Raw genomic sequence first — 22,507 nt, 5'->3', positions numbered from 1 at the left:
GGATATTATAGATAAAGCAAAGCAGGAAGTGGATCTGGTTAAAAAACAGAAGAAAAGCTTTGGAGATTATTCATTAAAATTGAATTTGAAATACTGCTCACAAATAAATGTAGTACAAAAGATTATTGCTAAACATTGGCCCTTTTTGAAAGAAGATAAGGCCTTGGATGAATTGTTACCGGAACACCCATCATATATATATATATATAGAAGATCTGGCAATATAGGCCTGAGCGTGGCAATGGCAGCTGGGGGACCACCGATGGTAAAGAAATGTAAGGATGGTGGTTTCGTGAGATGTGGAAGGTGCAACAGTTGCAGAAGTACATGAGGTTATAGAAGGATTTCAGAATGTGAGGGACCACAGAGCAAATTCAGAATAGACCACCTGATTACTTGTGATACGAAAGGGGTTATCTACTGTCTGGTATGCCCGTGTGGTAAGAGATATATTGGACGCACAAAAAGGGAGTTTTTTAAAAGAATGGGGGAGCATTTTAATAATATAAAGACAGGTTGGGAGGAACATCCTCTGTCCAAACATTTTAAGAAATTTCATGGTTGCCTAGTAAGAGATATTGTTTTCTTTGGGATAGAAGTAGTCTCTAGGGACCCGAGGGGTGGAGATTACATTGCCAGGATGTCAAGAAGAGAAAGCAAATGGATCTTTGATCTGGACACCCTGGCCCCCAAGGGTCTCAATGAAGAAATTGAGCTCTTTGACTTGTTAAAATGATTGTGTGCAGGTATGAATGTAATTGGGTTGGGAACGGGTTGGTGTCCCTATGCACTAGCTAAGGTACCCTTTCTTTTATATTGTATTTTAGACATATTAGATTTTTGACCTTTATGATTAATGGAACTAAAAACATTGCATGCATAGTATGGATATATAATGAGACAACCTGGGAGACTGTCACTTTAAGGAATGAGAAAAGGTGGAGACTGCACACTATATATACAAGATGGCGGCCACTGAGAAGCATTATTCCAATAATCCGGATGAAGACGACGTAGTTCGTCGAAACATGTCTATGCGATCTAGTTAGGGGCGCCCCATAGATCTGTTGGAATATATGGTGATTGGAATTATTGCAGCAGGGTGAGACGCACAGGAGCAGTGACGTCTCTTACCCAGGAAGTGGCCGGTATGTCAGATCGAAACATAGTGAGAACTTGCAAGGAACTTGTGGAGAGTAGTACCATTCACCGCCGTAGCCGATCGCGGTGGACGACGGGGGGAGACTGTGTAGCGGCACAGTGATCCGGAGGCTGTAACAGACGTAAGTATTCCTGAGAGCGGCATCCATAGACCTACCACTTGGTAAACGGCAGGCGGGATGCAACGCTGCATGTAGCCTATGTAGTGCGGTGGGATTATCCTCTCAGTTCCTAGCATAGGCACGTACAAGACTTTTTGGGTCTATTTCAGAAGAAGCTTTTATGCAGAAGAAGGTAGATTTTTTGAATTTGGGAATGCACATTTAATCTGGATGAACATTTATGTGTAATGCTTACAATTTTTTACTATCACTTTTATTATCTCCATTTTTTACTATCCTGAAGGACTTGTTTTTCTTTTTTTGGTCTTTTTGGATTTTTTAAGGGGACCCCAGCTAGTTCCTAGTGTGTATACGGGTGTGCATGTATTGATCTTTTATATGAGCAGTATTATCTATCATTACGGAAATTGATAATAAAGGTGAAGTTGTGTAAACTATCTGTGTCCAGTGCTCCTTTGAGATATATATATATGGTCTTTTGTATTAGGAGTTGGAGTTTGGGGTACTCCTACTATTTGAGGTAGCGGCAGGAAGAAATTTGAGAAGATACTTACACTGATATATCGCTTAAGTAATTAGTGTTAAATATATTGCTGGCAGCGCCATCTTATTTGCTATATTATCCTAGGTAGTATAAATCTGACAGAACTGACAGGTTTGAACTAGTCCATCTCTTCATGGGGATTCTCAGCAAGGCCTTTATTTTTTATAAAGACATTCCCTGAAAAAGATTTATCCAATGACACTGGCCAATCTGCGTGCTCACTGCACACTGGAAAGAGCAACTGCTATTCACTATGTGCTTTTGAAACTAAACAAAACCCTGAGTATCCCCCGTGAGGAGAAGGGCTAGTCCAAAACCTGTTGGTAATGTCAAATTTCTACTACCTACTGTAAGTGACAGCAAAATAGGAGAAAAGTAATTTATGTCTCATTTTGCGTTGGAAGAAACATACTTCTTATTTGTATATGTTTACATGTATTGTAAATGTTAAGACTTTTGCGATAGTGGTTCTTTAGTAATTGCAGATAACTAATAATAACTGCAGGTATGGGCTATACAAGTGATCCTAAAAGATCAGGGGCACCTTGAGAATAAAGGGAGAGTGCGCCGCAGTGAAAAATGGGCATGGCCACAATGTTAGTGCCGGTAAATGGGCGTGCCCATGAAAATGTTTAGACCAAATCTCAAATGCAGAAACCATTGCCACACATGTGAAGTGTACAAACTGTTACGCTACGTATTGCAAATGCAGAAACCGCTAACACCGAAGAATGTAACTTTTGCATGGCAGGGGTGGCAGAAAAAAAACCCCATCATATTGCATATGAATTAATAAATCCCACGCACTCAGGAACCCTCCAAATAAATAAGGACTACTGTAATAGCACACTGTAGACAAGAACATTAAGTACAAGAGCAATAAATATATGTAAACAATTAAAGTGCAAAAGTGGACTAAACGCTTCAGAGCAAATATAAAAAAACAAAGTAACCAAACGAAACAAAGTATGGCACAGCAGGAATACTAATAAAGTGCAATATAAACACAAGCAGGGTAATACATGGAGTGAAAGAGTGCACAGTATATACCAGCACCCTAGGGAGATAAATCAGGATCACCCACAGGGGTAAACAGAGGTGATGATCAGAACAGTGAATACAATTGGAGTGACCTGGAATAAAGAGAGAAGGGTCTTTCCAACAGTGGGGGAAGGAGGACAGTGCAGCACCACTCATGCCAGATGCCTGAGTACATTCCTCACCTTCCTCAGTCTCCCCCTGCTATCTGGAGACATCAGCAAGGAAAGTGTTCTAATGCAGAACTTGGCTTCAGGGAAGAGACATGCTGGAGTTCGCTCATGGCGAACCAGAACTCATTGGAGTGTGTAAGGGGCTACAATGGTCCTAAAAGCCCCCTTACTAAAATGTTATGGAAAACAAAAGTTTGCTTTCTTAAAGAAGATCTGTGATGTTTTTCTTGCAGAATAAAATAAACATATTATCGTGCCCCCCGTTATTTCCCCTCTTTATTACTTCTATTTTTGCTGATCCCCGCTACCTATAAATAAAAAAACCTATAAAATAAACCTTTAATAATTTTCTCCAAGATGGCTGCGATTCCACGTGACTCAGAAGTACTTCCGGGTCATCGCTTTCTGCACACTCTCGATGTCCTGCCGTGCACGAGAGCAGTTTCCAACTGATGTGACAGGATGAGAGACAGGATAAGGGATAAGCTCTGTCACTGATTACCTCCTTTACAGGGAAAAGATAAGCTGAGCTGAAACATGAGGCAGCTCTCCTCCCAGCAGTCAGCCTCCTTCCCCCTGCTCTCTGGAACACGCACAAAGGTCAGGGATGACTCAGCAGATGACGTGTAGAAGGGGGAGGGAGAGGCAAAACGGGGAGGAAAAGCTGCTGCTTTGTCTGCCTCTTCCTGCAGCGGAATATTCATCTAGTTAACTAGACAAAAAATTTGAAAGGAGCAGGAGAGAGTCAGGTCTGCTTTTTCTATACAAGATAGGGAAGAAAAGATTTGTACATAATAAAGGAAAATAACTACTCATTTAAATTACATTTTGAAAAAGGGCCACAGAACCCCTTTAAAACAAAGAATTTTTGATAATTCAGGTGTCTCCCAGTGGATCAATGCTGAATATATGCAAATTAACCATTGTTGCCCTTATGCTTCATACACACTTGAGATAAGATGAGAGCCATACTCTACACAGTCTATTCTATGGAGCTGCACTCCCCATCAGATAAAATCTTTGCAAGATGCTGCACACAAAGATGCCCGTACACACTCAAAAGATCATTATCTGCAAAAGATCTGTTCCTGCAAGAGATCCGTTCCTGAAAAATGCATTCATAGTCTATGATATCTGCAGATCCTCATACACACCTTGTTTAACAGACAATCATCTGCAGATCAGATCCACCAGGATGGATTTTCAGATCTGCAGATGATTGCCAGATATGCAGATGAAGTCTGTTAAACAAGGTGTGTATGAGGATCTGCAGATATCATAGACTATAAATGCATTTTGCAGGAATGGATCCTTTGCCGGAACAGATCTTTTGTAGATAATGATCTGTTGAATGTGTACGGGCAACTTTGTGTGCATCATCTTGCAAAGATTTTATCTGATGGGGAGTGCAGCTCCATACAATAGACTGTGTAGAGTATGGCTCTCATACTACATGGAATGGGGTAAAATTGGTCTGTGATCTTGCCTTTTCCAAAGACTTTTATCTCAAGTGTGTATGAAGCATAAGAAGCTAATCACCCCTCCAGATCCGCTGGAATGCAATGATGTGTCAGCTTGTTAATTTGTACAGAGCCATAATAATCCAACATGCATACAGACTGTTTCAGATTGGTTGATCCTCATCAGTGCATGGCATGGATTAATTTGGCTCTATGAAGTAGGGCTTTAAAAACCCAGAGGTACAGACTAATCAGCAAGCTCATGATGAACCATAACCCATTGGAGTATTGCTTCATACACACTTGAGATAAAAGTCTTTGGAAAAGGCAAGATCACAGACCAATTTTACCCCCTTCCATGTAGTATGAGAGCCACACTCTACACAGTCTATTCTATGGAGCTGCACTCCCCATCAGATAAAATCTTTGCAAGATGCTACACACAAAGATGCCCGTACACACTCAAAAGATCATTATCTGCAAAAGATCTATTCCTGCAAAAGATCCATTCCTGAAAAATGCATTCATAGTCTATGAGATCTGAAGATCATCATACACACCTTGTTTAACAGACTTCATCTGCATATCTGGCAATCATCTGCAGATCTGAAAATCCATCCTGGGGGATCTGATCTGCAGATGATTGTCTGTTAAACCAAGTGTGTATGAGGATCTGCAGATATCGTAGACTATGAATGCATTTTTCAGCCTTGTCTCCGTTAGCCAAATATTTGGACTTTATTTTGAGACCATTCGTTGTTGCACAGAAGTCCTATATCCGTGATACTTCCATGTTTCTTGAATTTATAGCTGGTGTGACTCATATACCAGATGGTAGTCTAGTGGTTACTTTGGATGTGGAGAGCCTCTACACCTCCATCCCGCATGATGGGGGTGTGGAGGCTGTCCGGCATTCATTGTTTACCGCTTCAGATTTTGATAAACAACAGATTAAGCTTCTAGTTGAACTTCTGAGGGTGGTGCTTACTTGTAATTACTTTAACGAACAATTTTTTCTACAGGTTCGGGGGACAGCAATGGGGTCCAATGTGGCCCCGTCCTACGCAAACATATACATGAATGAATATGAGGAATCTTTTGTTTATAACAATTCATTGTTTAAAAAATATGCCATCTGTTGGCTTAGATATATAGATGATGTGTTTTGCGTGTGGACGGGGCCACATTGGACCCTTGACCAATTTGTGGTCGAATTGCACGGTCAATGTGAGTTCATTAGATTGACATCTCATTATGACCTTCAACAGGTCAATTTTTTGGATACCATGGTTGTGCTGAAGGATGGGGGTCTTGACACTGATCTTTATGTCAAGCCCACTGATAGGAATGCTATTCTTTCTTATGAAAGCTTCCATCCTATTAGCACTATCAGGTCTATTCCAAAAGCACAGTTTAAAAGGGTCAGCCGGATAGTGGGTGATAAGGAGAAACGAGATCTCAGGTTTAAGGAAATGTCTCAAAAATGTATTGATAGACATTACCCCTGTGGACTGGTGGCGGAGGCACGCAGAATGGCAGTGAGTGCAACTTCAGGATCTAGGGGGAAATTGGGCAATAGGATTCCGTTTGTGACACAATATAACGTCCTTAGTAAGGATGTGGCGAAAATTATTAAAAAACATTGGTCATCCCTTGCCCAATCGTTCCCCTCGATCCCTGAATTTCGAAGTCCTCCATTATTTTCATACACAAGAGCTTCAACTCTTAAGGACAAATTAACTCATGCTGAAATGAGGACTTTAGTAAGACCACCTGAGGGCTCCAGGAGAGGCATGTACCCCTGCCTTAACTGCGTCCACTGCAATTCAGTTATCAGGGGCAATGTATTCACACATCCCAGAACGGGGGAAACTTTTTATATCAAAGGAATACACAATTGTGATTCAAAGTATGTAGTCTATATTTTGAAGTGCCCTTGTGGGCTATTATATGTAGGGGAGACGACTCAAAAGTTGAAAATTAGATTGTCAGCTCACAAACATGCAATCCGTGAGCGTCTCGTGGAGCAACCGGTTGCAAATCATTTTGTAACTTGTAAACACAATGTTAGCCAGTTACGTTGTCAGATCATTGACGGCGTACCTCGCCTAACAAGAGGTGGAGATAGATTGAAACTATTACTGCTCCGTGAGGCGCACTGGATTCGCACCTTAGATACTCTTGAGCCCCGGGGTATGAATCGGGAATATGATTTGTCAGCATTTGTATAGCTACATATGTGTCCTTTATATAAGTAATAACAATCCTTCCCCTTTTATTTGTTATGTTGTAGATTTTTCTTTTATTTTTGACTATAATACTGCTATTCGTTTAACAACATTGTGTGCCCTTCTGCCTCCTTATGCAGCAATGACATTGTCTCCCTGACAGTGTGTGTGCATCATTCTTGTCCGGGCAGCTTGTCACTTTGACCTCCCCCTCGCTTTACATCACTATGGCAACGCAGCTTTCCAGCCGCATTTGCCATGCAGGGAGACGCATGGCCGGCTGATTGGTGGCTTTGTCCACGTGACCAGCCGGCGTTAGGTAGTGACACTCTGTCCTGCCTTCTTAGGAGGCGGGCGGAATACCGCCCGTGTCCTCTCCGTCTCCCTGGTAATGTCTCTGATGTTACAGCGCTGCCTCCCCGCAAGTTCCCCATCAGGTCCGCGTGAATGATGGGTGTGTACTTCTGCTTGCGTGGGTGGCGAGGGGCGGTGCTGGTGCGAACTGTTGGAGATAGGGGATGCACACAGGTGAGTGGTTTTTGAATTCATTGGCTCACACCATACGTGAGAAGTTCCCCATCAAGTCCGCTTTATACATAGCGGAAGGGAATTGGCTAGACAGTTAGACAGTTTTTGATTGGTGTATTGATATGTGATGTACTATTTAAAACTCAGTGTGTCAGCTATACTTTGAGACTGTCATGGCTTGATAAAGGAGCTAGATCCAACGCTCCGAAACGTCGCTGATTGTACTATGATGTACCTGATGACAGTCTTTAAATAAAACCTTAAGAGCTAATCGATGGTGCCGGCTTTATCCTTCTCAGGAATGGATCTTTTGCAGGAACAGATCTTTTGCAGATAATGATCTTTTGAGTGTGTACGGGCATCTTTGTGTGCAGCATCCAGCAAAGATTTTATTTGATGGGGAGTGCAGCTCCATAGAATAGACTGTGTAGAGTATGGCTCTCATACTACATGGAAGGGGGTAAAATTGGTCTGTGATCTTGCCTTTTCCAAAGACTTTTATACAATGGTCCTAAAAGCCCCCTTACTAAAATGCTATGGAAGACAAAAGTTTGCTTTCTTAAAACAGAAAGAATTTGTGATAATTCAGGTTAGAGTGAGCTCTGAGATGTCTCTCAGTGCATAAATGCTGAATATATGCAAATTAACCCTTGTTGCCCTTAGAAGCTAAACACACCTCCAGATCCGCTGGAATGCAATGATGTGTCAGCTTGTTAATTTGTACAGAGCCATAATAATCCAACATGCATACAGACTGTTTCTGTGTTTAGCTTCTAAGGGCAACAATGGTTATTTTGCATATATTCAGTAGTTATGCACTGAGAGACATCTCGGAGCTCACTCCAGCCTGAATTATCGCAAATTCTTTCTGTTTTAAGAAAACAAACTTTTGTTTTTCACTCATCTGTCAAAGGCTCCCCCTGTGACTTTCTGTATTCCGCATCAGCCGGCTGCTATCTGCCCTCTGATCTCCTGCACCTCATGTAATCACGTGAGGTGCAGAAACAGGAAGTAGTAAGAAGCCGGCTGAATCTAAACACACAAGGACACATCGCAGGAGACTGTGGCAGGTGAGTAAGCGCTGCCTGCCTGCCCGCTGCACTAAAAGAGAAAGCAGCATTGTTGCCTTAGCAACGGATGCCGATATTGCTGAGGTTTGGGGCACAATGGGCGGGGACTCTGGGCTAAAGCCCCGGATCTTCAGCCCTAATGATGCACCTGCTAGTGCCAAAATGTGGCCCCCAAACAACGGATTTATCATTTTATGCCTGACAAAATATATCCTTAGTTAATAAGGGTATATATTTGACCACTTCCCCACCACAGATTATTTCCCCTTAAAGAGGAACTCCAGTGAAAATAGTGTAATAAAAAAAGTCCTTCATTTTTACAATAATTATGTATAAATGATTTAGTCAGTGTTTGCTCATTGTAAAATCTTTACTCTCCCCGATTTACATTCTGACATTTATTATATGGTGACATTTTTACTGTGGGCAGGTTATGTGGCTGCTGCTAGCTGTTTTGGCTGTTGGAGACAGCTGTAAACAGCTATTTCCTGTCTGTGAACCTTGTTACATTGTGGCAAACTGTCAAAAGTACCGCAGTCCTCAGAGCTTCTTGTGGGAGGGGTTTCACCACAATATCAGTCATACAGCGCCCCCTGATGGTCTGTTTGTGAAAAGCAATAGATTTATCACGTAAAAGGGGGTATCAGCTACTGATTGGGATAAAGTTAAATTCTTGGTTGGAGTTTCTCTTTAAAGGGAACCTTAACTGAGATGGATATGGATGTTTCCTTTTAAACAATACCAGTTGCCTGGCAGTTCTACTGATCTCTTTGGCTGCAGTAGTGGCTGAATCACAACCCTGAAACAAGCATGGAGCTAATCCAGTCTGACTTTAGTCAGAGCACTTGATCTGCATGCTTGTTGAGGGGCTGTGGCTAAAAATATTAGAGACACAGAATCAACAGGAGTGTCAGGCAAATGGTATTATTTTAAAAGGAAAAATCCATATCCTTCTCAGTTTAGGTTCCCTTTAAAAACCAGATTCATTTTCACACATCACACTCCTCCCATTCATTCGCCAATAATTTGAAAATGAAAAAAATATATATATAGTTCAGCCATTATAATTTTACAATAAAATGTGACACATTTCATTTGCCCATTTGTCCCGGTTATTACATCTTTTAAATTACTATGTATAGTGACAATATTTGCTTTGGAAATAAAGGTGTATTTTATTTTTTTTCATGTTTGTTTCTTTATACTAGATCAATAATTACAAGCCCTAATTTACAAAAGTAATAGTGATATACCCTAATGACATACATATTAAAAAAAACCTAAAAAGTCCCTAAGGTAACTATTTATGATTTTTTTTTAATACTGACACTTTTTTTACACAAGGTATCTATGGTTATATAGATTGTATATGATCAGCGCAGAGTCCAAAAACAAAAGACGAGTCTTCAACAAAGAATAAGAGCAGGTAAATCTCTACCACAATAAATATTGGGTTCACGGCACAGCTCTGCAATCATGGATACCCAAAAAAGAAGCTGGTGAAAACCCACATTATAAGGTGTATCAAGGCTTTGGTAGGACATCAGGAAGCAACAGTCTGTCCAGGATCCACCAATTCAGCAATGATTCATCTCACGAATGGATATCAGTAAACATCATAAAAAACAAACAAACAGCAACTCTAAGTGTAAACTGTTTAATATATAGTTTTCATAGTAAAAACGGCTTAAAAATAGCATAAAAGCAAAACTTACATATGGGGCCCATGCAATGGGAACCCAGAGAAAGTTGCACGCGTGTATGGGTCAGCAGTAAAGGACAGTATAAAGGTGCCGCCTGTCTCCTTCCCGACCGTTTTCGCAAACTAGCATCATCAGGTGATTAAGGATACAAGCGGCTGGCACCAAATATATAAACTTTTACAATAAAGAAAGGGGTGGGGCTATGAACACCAACAGTCAAGACCCCTCCAATAGAGTATAGATCAAACCCTACTAGGAGAGTGACTATAACCCAGATCAATACACATTGAAAACAATGGGATATAAGATTAGAAATCTAAAGTCTTCAGTGGCTAGACAGCGCAATGGTCAAGGGTTCTGTCTCCGGCACAGGAATCCCAGGTTCAAGTCACGGCTCCCCCAGCCTAGCAAGCAACCATGCTTTTTTTAAAAACTATAGTATGCAATACATACTGGCATATATAAAACCAGAAAGTGTGCATTATAGAAGGTGAATAAGTGGAAAACGTACCTAGACAAAGCCAGATAGATATTAAGTGAAATCCAAGGTCAGAGAGTACAGAACTGCATAGTGGATAAATGGCCGGCATAGGGGACTTACAAAGAGGAAAAAACATAGTCCTCCTGTAATGAACAATGATGAGGCAGCTGCGATTAACAGCGCTACCACCGCAGCTGCCTCTGCCTCCCTGCCTAGCAATACTCCCGCTCCTCGGGCGTCTAGCACGCCGAGGATGGGTGTCCCTGCTGCCCATAAAGTCGCATTAGCGCGTGCGCGCGCTCACAGACAGGACCTTTATGGCGGGGAGGAGGCGCGTCAGCTGACCGGCCGGTCGGCTGACATCACAGGGCACGCTAGCCACTTTCCATTGGCTGATCAGTGTGGGCGTGCCTCAAGGGTCTCCTCCGCTTCTTAAGCTCAGCGGAATCACTCGCAACTTGTCTGCTGTTGCAAATACTTCGTGTTAGTGCTCAGACCTTTTGATAGCTTAATTGTTTAGCATTGAAAGACTGTATTATTATCTGTGTATGACTCTGGCTTGTTCTGACTTCCCTCTCGCTTAATGATTCTGTACTTTTGCCCATCTGATCTTGCTGCCGACTCTGCTTGTTAAACCTTCTTGTCTCTGCCTTCTGATTTTGTACTTTATCTGCCTGTCTGTTGCCAACTCGATTAGTCTGACCACTCTACTCTCACCAGTGAGCCCTTGTCACTGGTGAGGGGCTCTGTACTGTTAGTACCCACCAGCTCCTCTGGTGAGATGTTGCTAAACCTATCAGTACTTACTGTTGCACCAAGCACCTACCTTGCAATTAGCTATCACATCAGTTGCTTGCTATACTTGCATTATTGGTGATTCTGCAGATCACCAAATAATCAGGTATAGTGTCTGGATTATTGGTGATACTGCAGATCACCTAATAACCAGACATCTGTTATTTGCTGACATCAATCGTTACACCTCCTAATAGAATAGTCAAACAGCGCATATCTGCATTGCACGTCATCTACAACGCCTGAGAGGCAGAATGACATACATGTATAAAGTGGATAAAAAAAAAAAAAACCTACACATGCGTCATTAGTAACGCTAGGGCGGCAAAGTGCCACATATGCGTAAAATTCATGCGGCAATACGTGTAAAGTGCACAGACTCGGCGTGAAATGTATTAATTGGGAGCGAAATTTGCTCCCAGCCTCGCTAACCTATTTCTGGCTGTTTGGGAGGAGCGATTTGTCGATAAATCTCGCTTTCCCCAACTCCTTTTATATAGGAGGTACATAGACAATGTGGTGGTGGTATGGGAAGGGGATCAGACATCTTTATAATTGTTTATTAACCATATTAATGATAATACCGATAATCTGGTCTTTAATTGTGTTTGTAGTTCTGAGGAAATAAATTTTCTCGATTTGACCATTCGTTTGGAATCTGATAGATTTATTACAAAGACCTATTTTAAGGATACTGACAGAAATAGTTTTATCCCTGTTACCAGCTGTCACTATTTCCCCTGTTAAAAGGAGTTCCCAGGAGCCAATTTACCAGGATTCGGAGATATTACACCCTGCCCGCGGATTATGTTTTGCAAAGTGATCTGTTGATCACTAGGTTTGAGGCCAAGGGATATGGTCCGGTGGACTTAAGGGTTGTTAGAGACCAAATTGGTGAGAAAGACAGGCCTATTAATAGAGGGACCAAGGCTGTCAGTTTGAGAGACAATTGTGGTGTTAAATTTCTCATTCAATATAATTTCCAACACAGAGATATCAAAAAGATTTTGCGCAAACATTGGCATCTCTTGAAAGGCGATCCAGTGATTGGTTCATTGCTTGCAGACAATCCTGAGATTATATTCAGGAGAGCGCCAAACTTGCGCGATCGTCTTGTGCATAGCCATATTGATCCACCCAAAATAAGCCCTTCCAGCATGTATCACTTAAGGGTTTTTATAAATGTGGGAAGTGTAAAGGATGTAAAGCATGCAAATCCATGCCATGCAGAATTCACACCTTTTCGGGGAACGCTACCTCACGGCCCTTTCAAATTAAACAGTTATTCACCTGTGATAGCACTTTCACAGTTTATCTATTAGAATGCACTTGCGGTCTAAAATATGTGGGTAGAACCACCAGATCCTTTAAGGAAAGACTGGAGGAACACATCTACCTGACCAGTAAGGGATCTATGGGACATCTAGTACCCTAACATTTTGCTACCACACATCATAAGGACCCTTCCCTTTTGTAATACTGCGTTATAGATAGCATTAAGAAAAACTGGAAAGGCCAAAATCGGATTAGAGATGTCTCACGACTAGTTACATAGTTACATAGTTATTTTGGTTGAAAAAAGATATATGTCCATCGAGTTCAACCAGACTAGAAACCGAATGGATCTTTAAACTGCGAGCACTACACCCAGATGGGCTGAACGTTGAACTGGATGTAAATTGTTGTATTAATAATTCATCTTTTATGATATTTTCACTCTGTGATTGTACATGTGTATCGGTCTGCTTGGCCTATTTGTTTAATATTATTTTTAAGGTCACTTGTATAACCTCTCGCTATACTTAGTGGCATATCTGGTGTGGTATTCCCTCGACTATATATATATTTCTAAAAAAAAAAAACTCTAGATGTGGGAATTGTTTCACTGGCAATTTCTTTTGGCATTGGTTAATGGGACCTTTCTTTCTCTCGCTCTTGTTTCCTCCTTGTACATTCTTATTTATTCGACACGTCTATGCGTGTAATATTATGCACATTCCTGTAAGGAGCTCACTAGTATTTTGCTTCTCTTTACACATCCCCCTGTCACGTGAGCACGTGTACTATTTTTTCCCTTTTTATTGGTACGTGTAGTCCTTTTACGTTCTCGGCGTACCTCTCATTCACGTGATAGCGTTAATTATTACATTTCTCCCACGATTAATAATGGCGCATGCATAGTCTCATGTATTCCATGAGTTTTTATGCATACGTTTTACACGCGGTTTTATATATTCCAAGTGAATCCATGTATAAATTTCACGCCGAGTTTGTGCACTTTACACGTATTGCCGTAAGAATTTTACGCATATGTGGCACTTTGCCGCCCTAGCGTTACTAATGACGCATGCATTTTTTAAAAAAAAAAATGTAATCCACTTTATACATGTATGTCATTCTGCCGCTCAGGCGTTGTAGATGACGTGCAATGCAGATATGCGCTGTTTGTCTATTCTATTAGGAGGACTATGTTTTTTCCTCTTTGTAAGTCCCCTATGCTGGCCATTTATCCACTATGCAGTTCTGCACTCTCTGACCTTGGATTTCACTTAATATCTATCTGGCTTTGTCTAGGTAAGTTTTCCACTTATTCACCTTTTATAATGTGCACTTTCTGGTTTTATATATACCAGTATGTATTGCATACTATATTTTTTTTAAAAAAAAGCATGGTTGCTTGCTAGGCTGGGGGAGCCGTGACTTGAACCTGGGATTCCTGTGCCGGAGACGGAACTCTTGACCATTGCGCTGTCTAGCCACTGAAGACTTTAGATTTCTAATCTTATATCCCATTGTTTTCAATGTGTATTGATCTGGGTTATAGTCACTCTCCTAGTAGGGTCTCTATTGGAGGGGTCTTGACTGTTGGTGTTCATAGCCCCACCCCTTTCTTTATTGTAAAAGTTTATATATTTGGTGCCAGCTGCTTGTATCCTTAATCCCCTGATGACGCTAGTTTGCGAAAACGGTCGGGAAGGAGACAGGCGGCACCTTTATACTGTCCTTTACTGCTGTCACATACACGCATGCAACTTTCTCTGGGTTCCCATTGCATGGGCCCAGTATGTAAGTTTTGTTTTTATGCTATTTTTAAGCTGTTTATACTATGAAAACTCTATATTAGACGGTTTACACTTAGAGTTGCCGTTTGTTTGTTTTTTATGATGTTTACTGATATCCATTCATGAGATGAATCATTGCTGAATTGGTGGATCCTGGACAGGCTGTTGCTTCCTGATGTCCTACCAAAGCCTTGATACAACCTTATAATTTGGGTAGTCACCAGCTGGTAAGCCTCTTTTCTTTTTATGGTATCCATGATTGCAGAGCTGTGCCGTGAACCCAATATTTATTGTGGTAGAGATTTACCTGCCTTTATTCTTTGCTGAAGACTCGTCTTTTGTTTTTGGACTCTGCGCTGATCATATATAATTTACCTGTTTGTAAACTCTGGACATTGTTCTTCTCTCAGCAGCGGCCACTTTGTTTTCTTGATGCTGATACACATATGCAATATAGTTACAGTATATAGATAAGAGGGGGAAATAAAGGAATAAAATTATTATTATTATTATTATTTTTTATTTAAACATGTGTAGGTGTGTTTTTATTTTTGACCACTAGCGGTCCTTATACTATCCTGTGTACTGAACAGTACACAGGAAGTAGTGAAGAACTGTGAATGACAATCAGCATCTCATTGATGCCAGATGATCATTCACTGCAGTAGCACTGTGATCTGTGTTCCTATTCCTGTCCCAGTACTCTGCCATGAGGGGCCACAGGTGCAGGAGTCACGGGGGGTGTGCGCCACTGTAAACTGCGGGATATGTTTAACACTTGTTTAAAAAAAAGTGACAGCATTTAAAAAAATACATAAAAAGTTACCTTAGGGATTCAGATTTTTTAATATGTATGTCATGACAGTAATCTATATTACTGTTATTTTAGCAAATAAGGGCTTGTAATGTTTGATAGGGTACAAAAAACATAATTTAAATGTTGTGATAGCCAGAACAAATAGGCAAATAAAATGTGTGTGTTTTATCTACAGTAGCATTGTTTAATTTAAAACTATAGGGGATGGAATTTGAGAAATAGTGTAATTACTGAAAACAAAGATCATCAATTTGTAGATAAATAAACAATATATAGATCATGTAGGTTTGATAAGCAGTGATAAAGTTATTGTTAAATGAATGAGCAGAGCACTGAAATATAAAAATTGTTGTTGGTGTGAAGGGTAAAACAGCCTGTGGTTTGATGTGGTTAAGGAAAGCCAGAAGGCATTACTGCACCGATTTAGGGCTGGTTCACACATGGGCACTTCTGGGGAGCTATTCAGTGCTTTGCTGATCGCCGGTGATCAGCAAAGCACTGTGACTAATATATAAAGTGGTTTGCAAAAGTATTCGGCCCCTTGAAGTTTTCCACATTTATATCACTGCCACAAACATGAATCAATTTTATTGGAATTCCACGTGAAAGACCAATACAAAGTGGTGTCCACGTGAGAAGTGGAATGAAAATCATGCATGATTCCAAACATTTAAAAAAAAAATAACTGCAAAGTGGAGTGTGTGTAATTATTCAGCCCCCTAAGTAAATACTTTGTAGAACCACCTTTTGCTGCAATTACAGCTGCCAGTCTTTTAGGATATGTCTCTACCAGCTTTGCACATCTAGAGACTGAAATTCTTGCCCATTCTTCTTTGTAAAACAGCTGCAGCTCAGTCAGATTAGATGAACAGCGTTTGTGAACAGCAGTTTTCAGATCTTGCAACAGATTCTCGTTCGGATTTAGATCTAGACTTTGACTAGGTCATTCTAACACATGAATATGTTTTGTTTTAAACCATTCCATTGTTGCCCTGGCTTAATGTTTAGGGTCGTTGTCCTGCTGGAAGGTGAACCTCCGCCCCAGTCTCAAGTCTTTTGCAGACTCCAAGAGGTTTTCTTCCAAGATTTCCCTGTATTTGGCTCCATCCATCTTCCCATCAACTCTGACCAGCTTCCCTGTCCCTGCTGAAGAGAAGCACCCCCAGAGCATGATGCTGCCACCACCATATTTGACAGTGGGGATGGTGTGTTCAGAGTGATGTGAAGTGTTAGTTTTCCGCCACACATAGCATTTTGCATTTTGGCCAAAAAGTTCCATTTTGGTCTCATCTGACCAGAGCACCTTCTTCCACATGTTTGCTGTGTCCCCCACATGGCAAACTGCAAACAGGACTTCTTATGCTTTTCTGTTAACAATGGCTTTCTTCTTGCCACTCTTCCATAAAGGCCAGCTTTGTGCAGTGCACGACTAATAGTTGTCCTATGGACAGATTCCCCCACCTGAGCTGTAGATCTCTGCAGCTCGTCCAGAGTCACCATGGGCCTCTTGACTGCATTTCTGATCAGCGCTCTCCTTGTTCGGCCTGTGAGTTTAGGTGGACGGCCTTGTCTTGGTAGTGTGAACCAACCGGGCAACTGCATTGTTTTAACAAAATAAAATGGCAACATCCATATTCTTACATATCTCTGTACAAAGTGATTATAACAATGTTCTGCCTTTATGTGGCAAAAGTGACAATCCCTGCCTGAGTGAAGCTTGCTTATTGAAGCGGTAGTGCAATTGCAGAAGTATGCACTCATCTGCAGTGATGATTTTTATAATAGGATCAGAACAACTACTGTATATTCAAATAAATTTAACCTGCAGTTCACACAAGACTGCTATTACTAAAGCAGGGCCTATATCTCCTTTTGGTAACAACCTTGATAAAGAAGAAATACCCTTTTTTCCTGTTTACTTACTTGGCACAATTCATTCAAGAATAACCCCTTTTTTCTGATTTAGGTCTCTTTCACACTACATGCGATTTCATTTTTTTTTGCCATATCTGAGACTAGAAATGTAACCAAAACCTAACAATAAAGTACTGTATATACACTAACGTGTTTCCTAGAAAATAAGACAGGGTCTTATATTAATATTTGCTTTAAAAGATATGTTGGGGCTTATTTTCATGCTTTGTTTTATTTTACCATGAACTACAATCTACACTTAGGCCTCGATTCATAAAGCATTTCCGCATGTGGTAATGCTGAAAACAGCTGACTTTACCGAGCATTTAGGAAAATGTAAATTCATAAAAGCTGTTACTGCATGAAAAGCTTAAATTACCAACTTGTGCTGTAATTACCTCAACACGTCAGTAAATGTCAATTCATAAAGATTAGAACACTTGGTAATGGCACAGAACAATACCGCCTGCTTTGAAGAGGTGATAAGAGAGCAATAAGAGAGTGGGACTGAGTGACTCACAAGCAGGGGCACCTATAGCCATTTTGTCACTCCAGGCAAGAAAGCCTGTGGCGCCTCCCAACCCCCCTTGGCACCCCCCCATGTGAAATAATCAGAATGCGGCAGTGTTTCATCAAAAAATAATCGGAATGTGCCAGCGTTTCACCAGAAGAAAATCGTAATGCAGCAAAGTTTCACCAGAAAATAATTATATTGCAGCAGCGTTTCACCAGAAATTACACTTACTACGGCAGTGTTTCACCAAAAAATACACATAGGCAGGGCCCCACTTTCATGAAGCACAAAGGAAGAAAGTAGGAAGCACAAGGTGGGACAGAAGGAGGCACAGGGCTACTGAATAAGGCACACAGGGTGACATAGGGAGGCACAGGGGGACAGAAGGAGGCACGAGGGTCAGAAAAAGTCACAAAGGAGGACAGAAGGAGGCACAAGGGAACAGAAGGAGGCACACTGGAGGACAGAAGGAGGCACAATGGGCGACAAAAGGAGGCACAATGGGGGACAGAATGAGACACAAAGGAGGACAGAAGGCGGCACAGGAGGAGAGAAGGAGGTGCACAGGGGGGAAGCGGGCGGTACAAGGGGACAGAAGAAGGCATGAGGGCCGTAAGGAGGCACACAAAAGGACAGAAGGAGGCACAGAGGGACTGAAGGAGGCACACATGGGGCAGAAGGAGGCACAAAGTGGGACAGATTGAGGCACAAAGGAGGACAAAAGGAGGCACTGGAGGAAAGAAGGGGGCACAGGGGGACTGAAGGAGGCACACTGAGGACAGAAGGAGACACAAAGGGGGCAGAAGGAGGAATGATGGGGGACAAAAAAGCACAAAGGGGGCAGGAGGAGGCACAGAAAGACAGTAGGAGGTACAAAGGGGAACAAAAGGATGCACAAACGGAGACAGAAGGAGGCACAAAAGGGTGTCAGAAGAAGGCAGAGGGGGATGTAAGGAGGCACACGGAGACAGAAGGAGGCAAAGGGGGACGGAAAGAGCCACAGGGAGACAGAAGAAGGCACAAAGGGGCAAAGAAGGAGGGACGGAGGAAGGCGCAAGGGACAGAGGTGGCACATGGGGACTGAACAGGCACATGGAGACAGAAGGCAGCACAAAGGGAGACAAAAGGACAAACAGGTGGTAAGACATGGCACAAGGGACTGAAGGAGGCACAAAAGGGACAGAAGGAGGCACAAAGGGGGGAAAAAGGATGTACAAAGAACAGAGGGACACAGTGGCAGCTGCCTGCAACTAACGCTAAGCAGGTGCAACAGAAGCAATTAATAAAACACCTGTGGAGGTGGGGCTTAGGGGGCATGGCTTAATCCAGGGGTGTGGCTTAATCCAGCAACATGGCACTCAGGCAATGGCCATACTGCCTATCCCTAGAGGCTCCCCTGCTCGCCAGCAGAAGCAGTGAGATCTCCCCCAGGCAGCTGCAGAGAGAGCGGAACAAACAAGGTCTCCCCTGAATACCTTAGACTGTGTATTTAACCTCTTTGGTTCCTGTTTTTCAGATGTGTATTTGCTGGAAGTGAACATCAACACAAGCCTGACATAAAGTTTCTTGAAGTTCTTCTAAGCTGTGACAATTAAATACATTGTTTAGAAAGACTAATAGACAGATTCCGAGCAGATTCAGGGCAAGCAGAGGCAGTATAACAAAACATGCACATATAAATTGAAGTTGGGATGCCTCTTATTGTAATGCTGTCTGTACACGGAAAACAGCCAACTACTGTTCTCATGTTACCGACCGTTTAGTTTGGTAAATCACAGCATTTCTATCGCAACCATGAAAACGTTTATGAATTAGCACACAAAAGACTAAAATACCGAATGCGGTTTTTTCGCGACCAGATTTTTTTTGCTACACAGCCTTTTATGAATTGACCCCTTATTCTTAAACAAAAAAAACATATATTTATTTAAATATAGTCACATCTTCACATTCTGGAACATCATAACTTTACAAACCCTTAAAGCAAACCTGAACTGAAAATGAAAAGTCAAAATAAACATATACACTTACCTCCCATGTAGTCTACTTATCAATCTTTCTCCTCTCCTGCATCCTGTTTGTCCACTGTGATCAATTGAATTTTCCATCCTCCATTTTGAAAATGGCGGTGACCCCATAACAGCTTCCTGGTCAGCTCACTGTTAAACTGTAATATCGCCCACCTGCGCCATAGGGAAACATGGACATTACCTTACTCATCAGTTGTCCTTTCAGTTATAACTGACCGCAACTGACATATTTCAGTTTTGACAATCTTGTTAGACCTGGAAGGGATCATTGTTAGAAGAAAATGGTCAGCATCTGAGAGGAACTGATGGCGAGGTAAGTACCGGTATGTAATATACATTTTGCAAGTAGATCATGTGTTTATTTTAAATAATTTTACTCGGTTTAGAGCAGTAGTTGGAGGTAAAGACTCACACCCTAAAAGAAGAAGCACGGAGACAATGGGAGCCCAAATAATAATGTGTTTTGTCCGAACTCTCCCACTTCCTCAGGCCAAAGTGCCGATAGATATGGCTAGCCACATATAAGGTGCCATATATGCGGCTAGCGGCATATCATTCTCACATTAATTGGTCTTCATTGAAGTAAGCCACTTCACATTTTTTATTCTTATTTGTTTTTAATGTATTTTATCTTCATTGGGCGCCTCTTCCCCTTTATCCTTACTCGGTTCAGGTTCATTTTAAGTCCATCATGAATTTCTTGTGACACTTTTTTCTTTTTCCATGTATATCAATCTACATTTACAGAGAGGTCAGCATTTGCTAGCTATTATTGTTTTGGGTCTCCTGGAATAAGTCGACATAATACTTTTTACACACTTTTTTGCTGTGTCCTTGTTCCAGATGCTTCCTCTTTCTTTTTATCATTTTTATAGTTGACATTTTGAAGTAAAGTGAAATGAATTATGCAGGTTAGCTGTTGTCACTGTAACAGTAGCGGCAGACAAATATTTTAATTAAGTATGAGTTCCAATGATCTGTATAGACATTTTACAACCTGTCATGTTTCTGAGACAGGAATTAAGGAAGGCTCTTCAACAGGGATACAGATGGCATAAAAATCAGACAACTGATCTTATCTCGCTCTGTTAAAAACATTAAAAACAAATAAAAGCATTTTGAGTTCAGACTTTATGTATGACTTTTTTGTGATGTTTTGCTTTAATCCTTATATTGGCATTAGTAATTGATTAAAGTAAAACCAATATATTTATATAAATATATATATAATTTCTCTCTTCTATTTCTTTTTAGCGATTCTGGGCCACTCCGCATTGCAAAAACTCCTTCACCACCTGAAGAGGTTTCGTATATACCCAGTCCATTAGCAAGTCCAAACCATACATTAGCACCTGTGTCATCTCCTGGACCAGCAAGGCCTAAATCTCCATCACAGGTAGTCTGAACTGAAGTGAGATGTAAATTAATTAGACTGCATCTACATATATTATTCTTGGACATACACCAAGAAGCGTGTATCAATTTGGTCATGTATGGCATATCACAAGAATTAACTGTACATTTAGGAGGAATGATAAGTGTTGGGACATCCAAAGAGTAAGCAAGAGAGATGTTATGTAACGAGAACAGAAAAAGCTGGTGTAGAAATTGGGAGGGGTCCATGGATGGAGAGAGAGTTGGTGGGGAAGAGTTGTTGGAGAAAAAGAAGGACTGTATGGTTAGAGAGTTGCTAGCAAAAGAGGGGGGGAGGAGGACTAGTGTGTTTATGTGTGTTTGTGCATGCATGCATGTGTGTGTGTGTGTGTGTCTGTAAGGGAAGGGGGGGGGGGGGTGCGGGGGGACATGGTTTCTGATTAACTGTACACAGAAGACTGAGAAGGAAATTACAGATTCCTGAGGGTGTATTAATTGTATGCAGTAGTTATTTCTATTTCGTAAAAATTACAATTTTCGGCAACTCTTATTATGAATGCATGATTCATTTCAAATAATGGTCAATGGCATACATTGAAAAAAGAAAAAACTGAGACTGAAATTGGGCTATATTTTGTAGATATGGAATTTTCTATATCTATTGTATATACTCCAATGTAGACTAATTTGAGGACAAAGCAAACTTCCCTTATTTTTCATTTTTCCCTAATTTTCCTGAGAGAAAGGGTAAAAAGTGTTTGCTTGACTATAAACCAAATGAGTCTTAGCTCATCCACAGCCATTCCCATGTCTATGTCCTCCCCTAGTTTTGCTCCCACTGTTAACCCCTTGACTGTACAATGGCCAGTGTGGAATCCTCCCCACTGGTCTATCTGCTACTGGCCCAAGTGTAGTGAAAAGTGCATTCTTTAAGGAGCTCAGAGACACACTAAAGCCCCGTACACAGACATGACTTGAGTCCCTCCATCGTCCCTCCTCATAGCAAAACAGCGCGTTGTCAGCTACACAGGTGACATGTGTATGTGTGTGCGCAGCAGGGCTCAGCGATGTTGCTTAAAGGGATCAGCTCCTAATCCCCGATAGGGCGGCATCCGTTAGGCATGTATACGAGCCCTTAGTCTGGTAGACAGGAATGTTGACTTACAGGGCAAGGACACCTAAAGTAAATGGCTAACTTTCAAACAGATTCTTAGTTGCTATTGCAAAATATATATACCTTATGGGAACAGTGGCGTTCCTACTGTAGGGCGCAGGGGGGCATCGCGCACCGGGTAACGGACAGCTAGGGGGGTGTCGCCACGACCCCCCACAGCAGCAGAGCAGGAGGAGGAAGCAGCGCTAGAAGGATGGGCAGTGGGGGCAGCGGTGGGGAGGGGGGACATATCCCCCCCTCCCTCACCTGGGACCCCTCCTTCTGCCTCTCTCCCCCTCCATAGAGTACCGGCAGCGAGTTCAGGATCAGCGGCGGGGAG

The 22,507-nt window shown here is 41.6% G+C and overlaps 1 protein-coding gene across 5 annotated transcripts in view; it reads left to right on the top strand.

Moving 5' to 3' along the window:
• The window catches only part of AMPH (amphiphysin), a 1,183,179-nt gene that overhangs the window by 481,625 nt on the left and 679,047 nt on the right, over window positions 1–22,507 (top strand). For all 5 annotated transcript variants that reach the window (XM_068236417.1, XM_068236420.1, XM_068236419.1 and 2 more), the window contains one exon: window positions 20,895–21,036. In XM_068236417.1, the coding sequence (XP_068092518.1) occupies window positions 20,895–21,036 (142 nt within the window). The remainder of the gene's footprint in view (window positions 1–20,894; window positions 21,037–22,507) is intronic.

Source organism: Hyperolius riggenbachi, chromosome 5 (genome assembly GCF_040937935.1).
Source record: "Hyperolius riggenbachi isolate aHypRig1 chromosome 5, aHypRig1.pri, whole genome shotgun sequence".
NCBI lineage: Eukaryota > Metazoa > Chordata > Amphibia > Anura > Hyperoliidae > Hyperolius > Hyperolius riggenbachi.
Note: the sequence above shows the minus strand (reverse complement) of the source record. Positions and strands in the feature narration are given on the sequence as shown.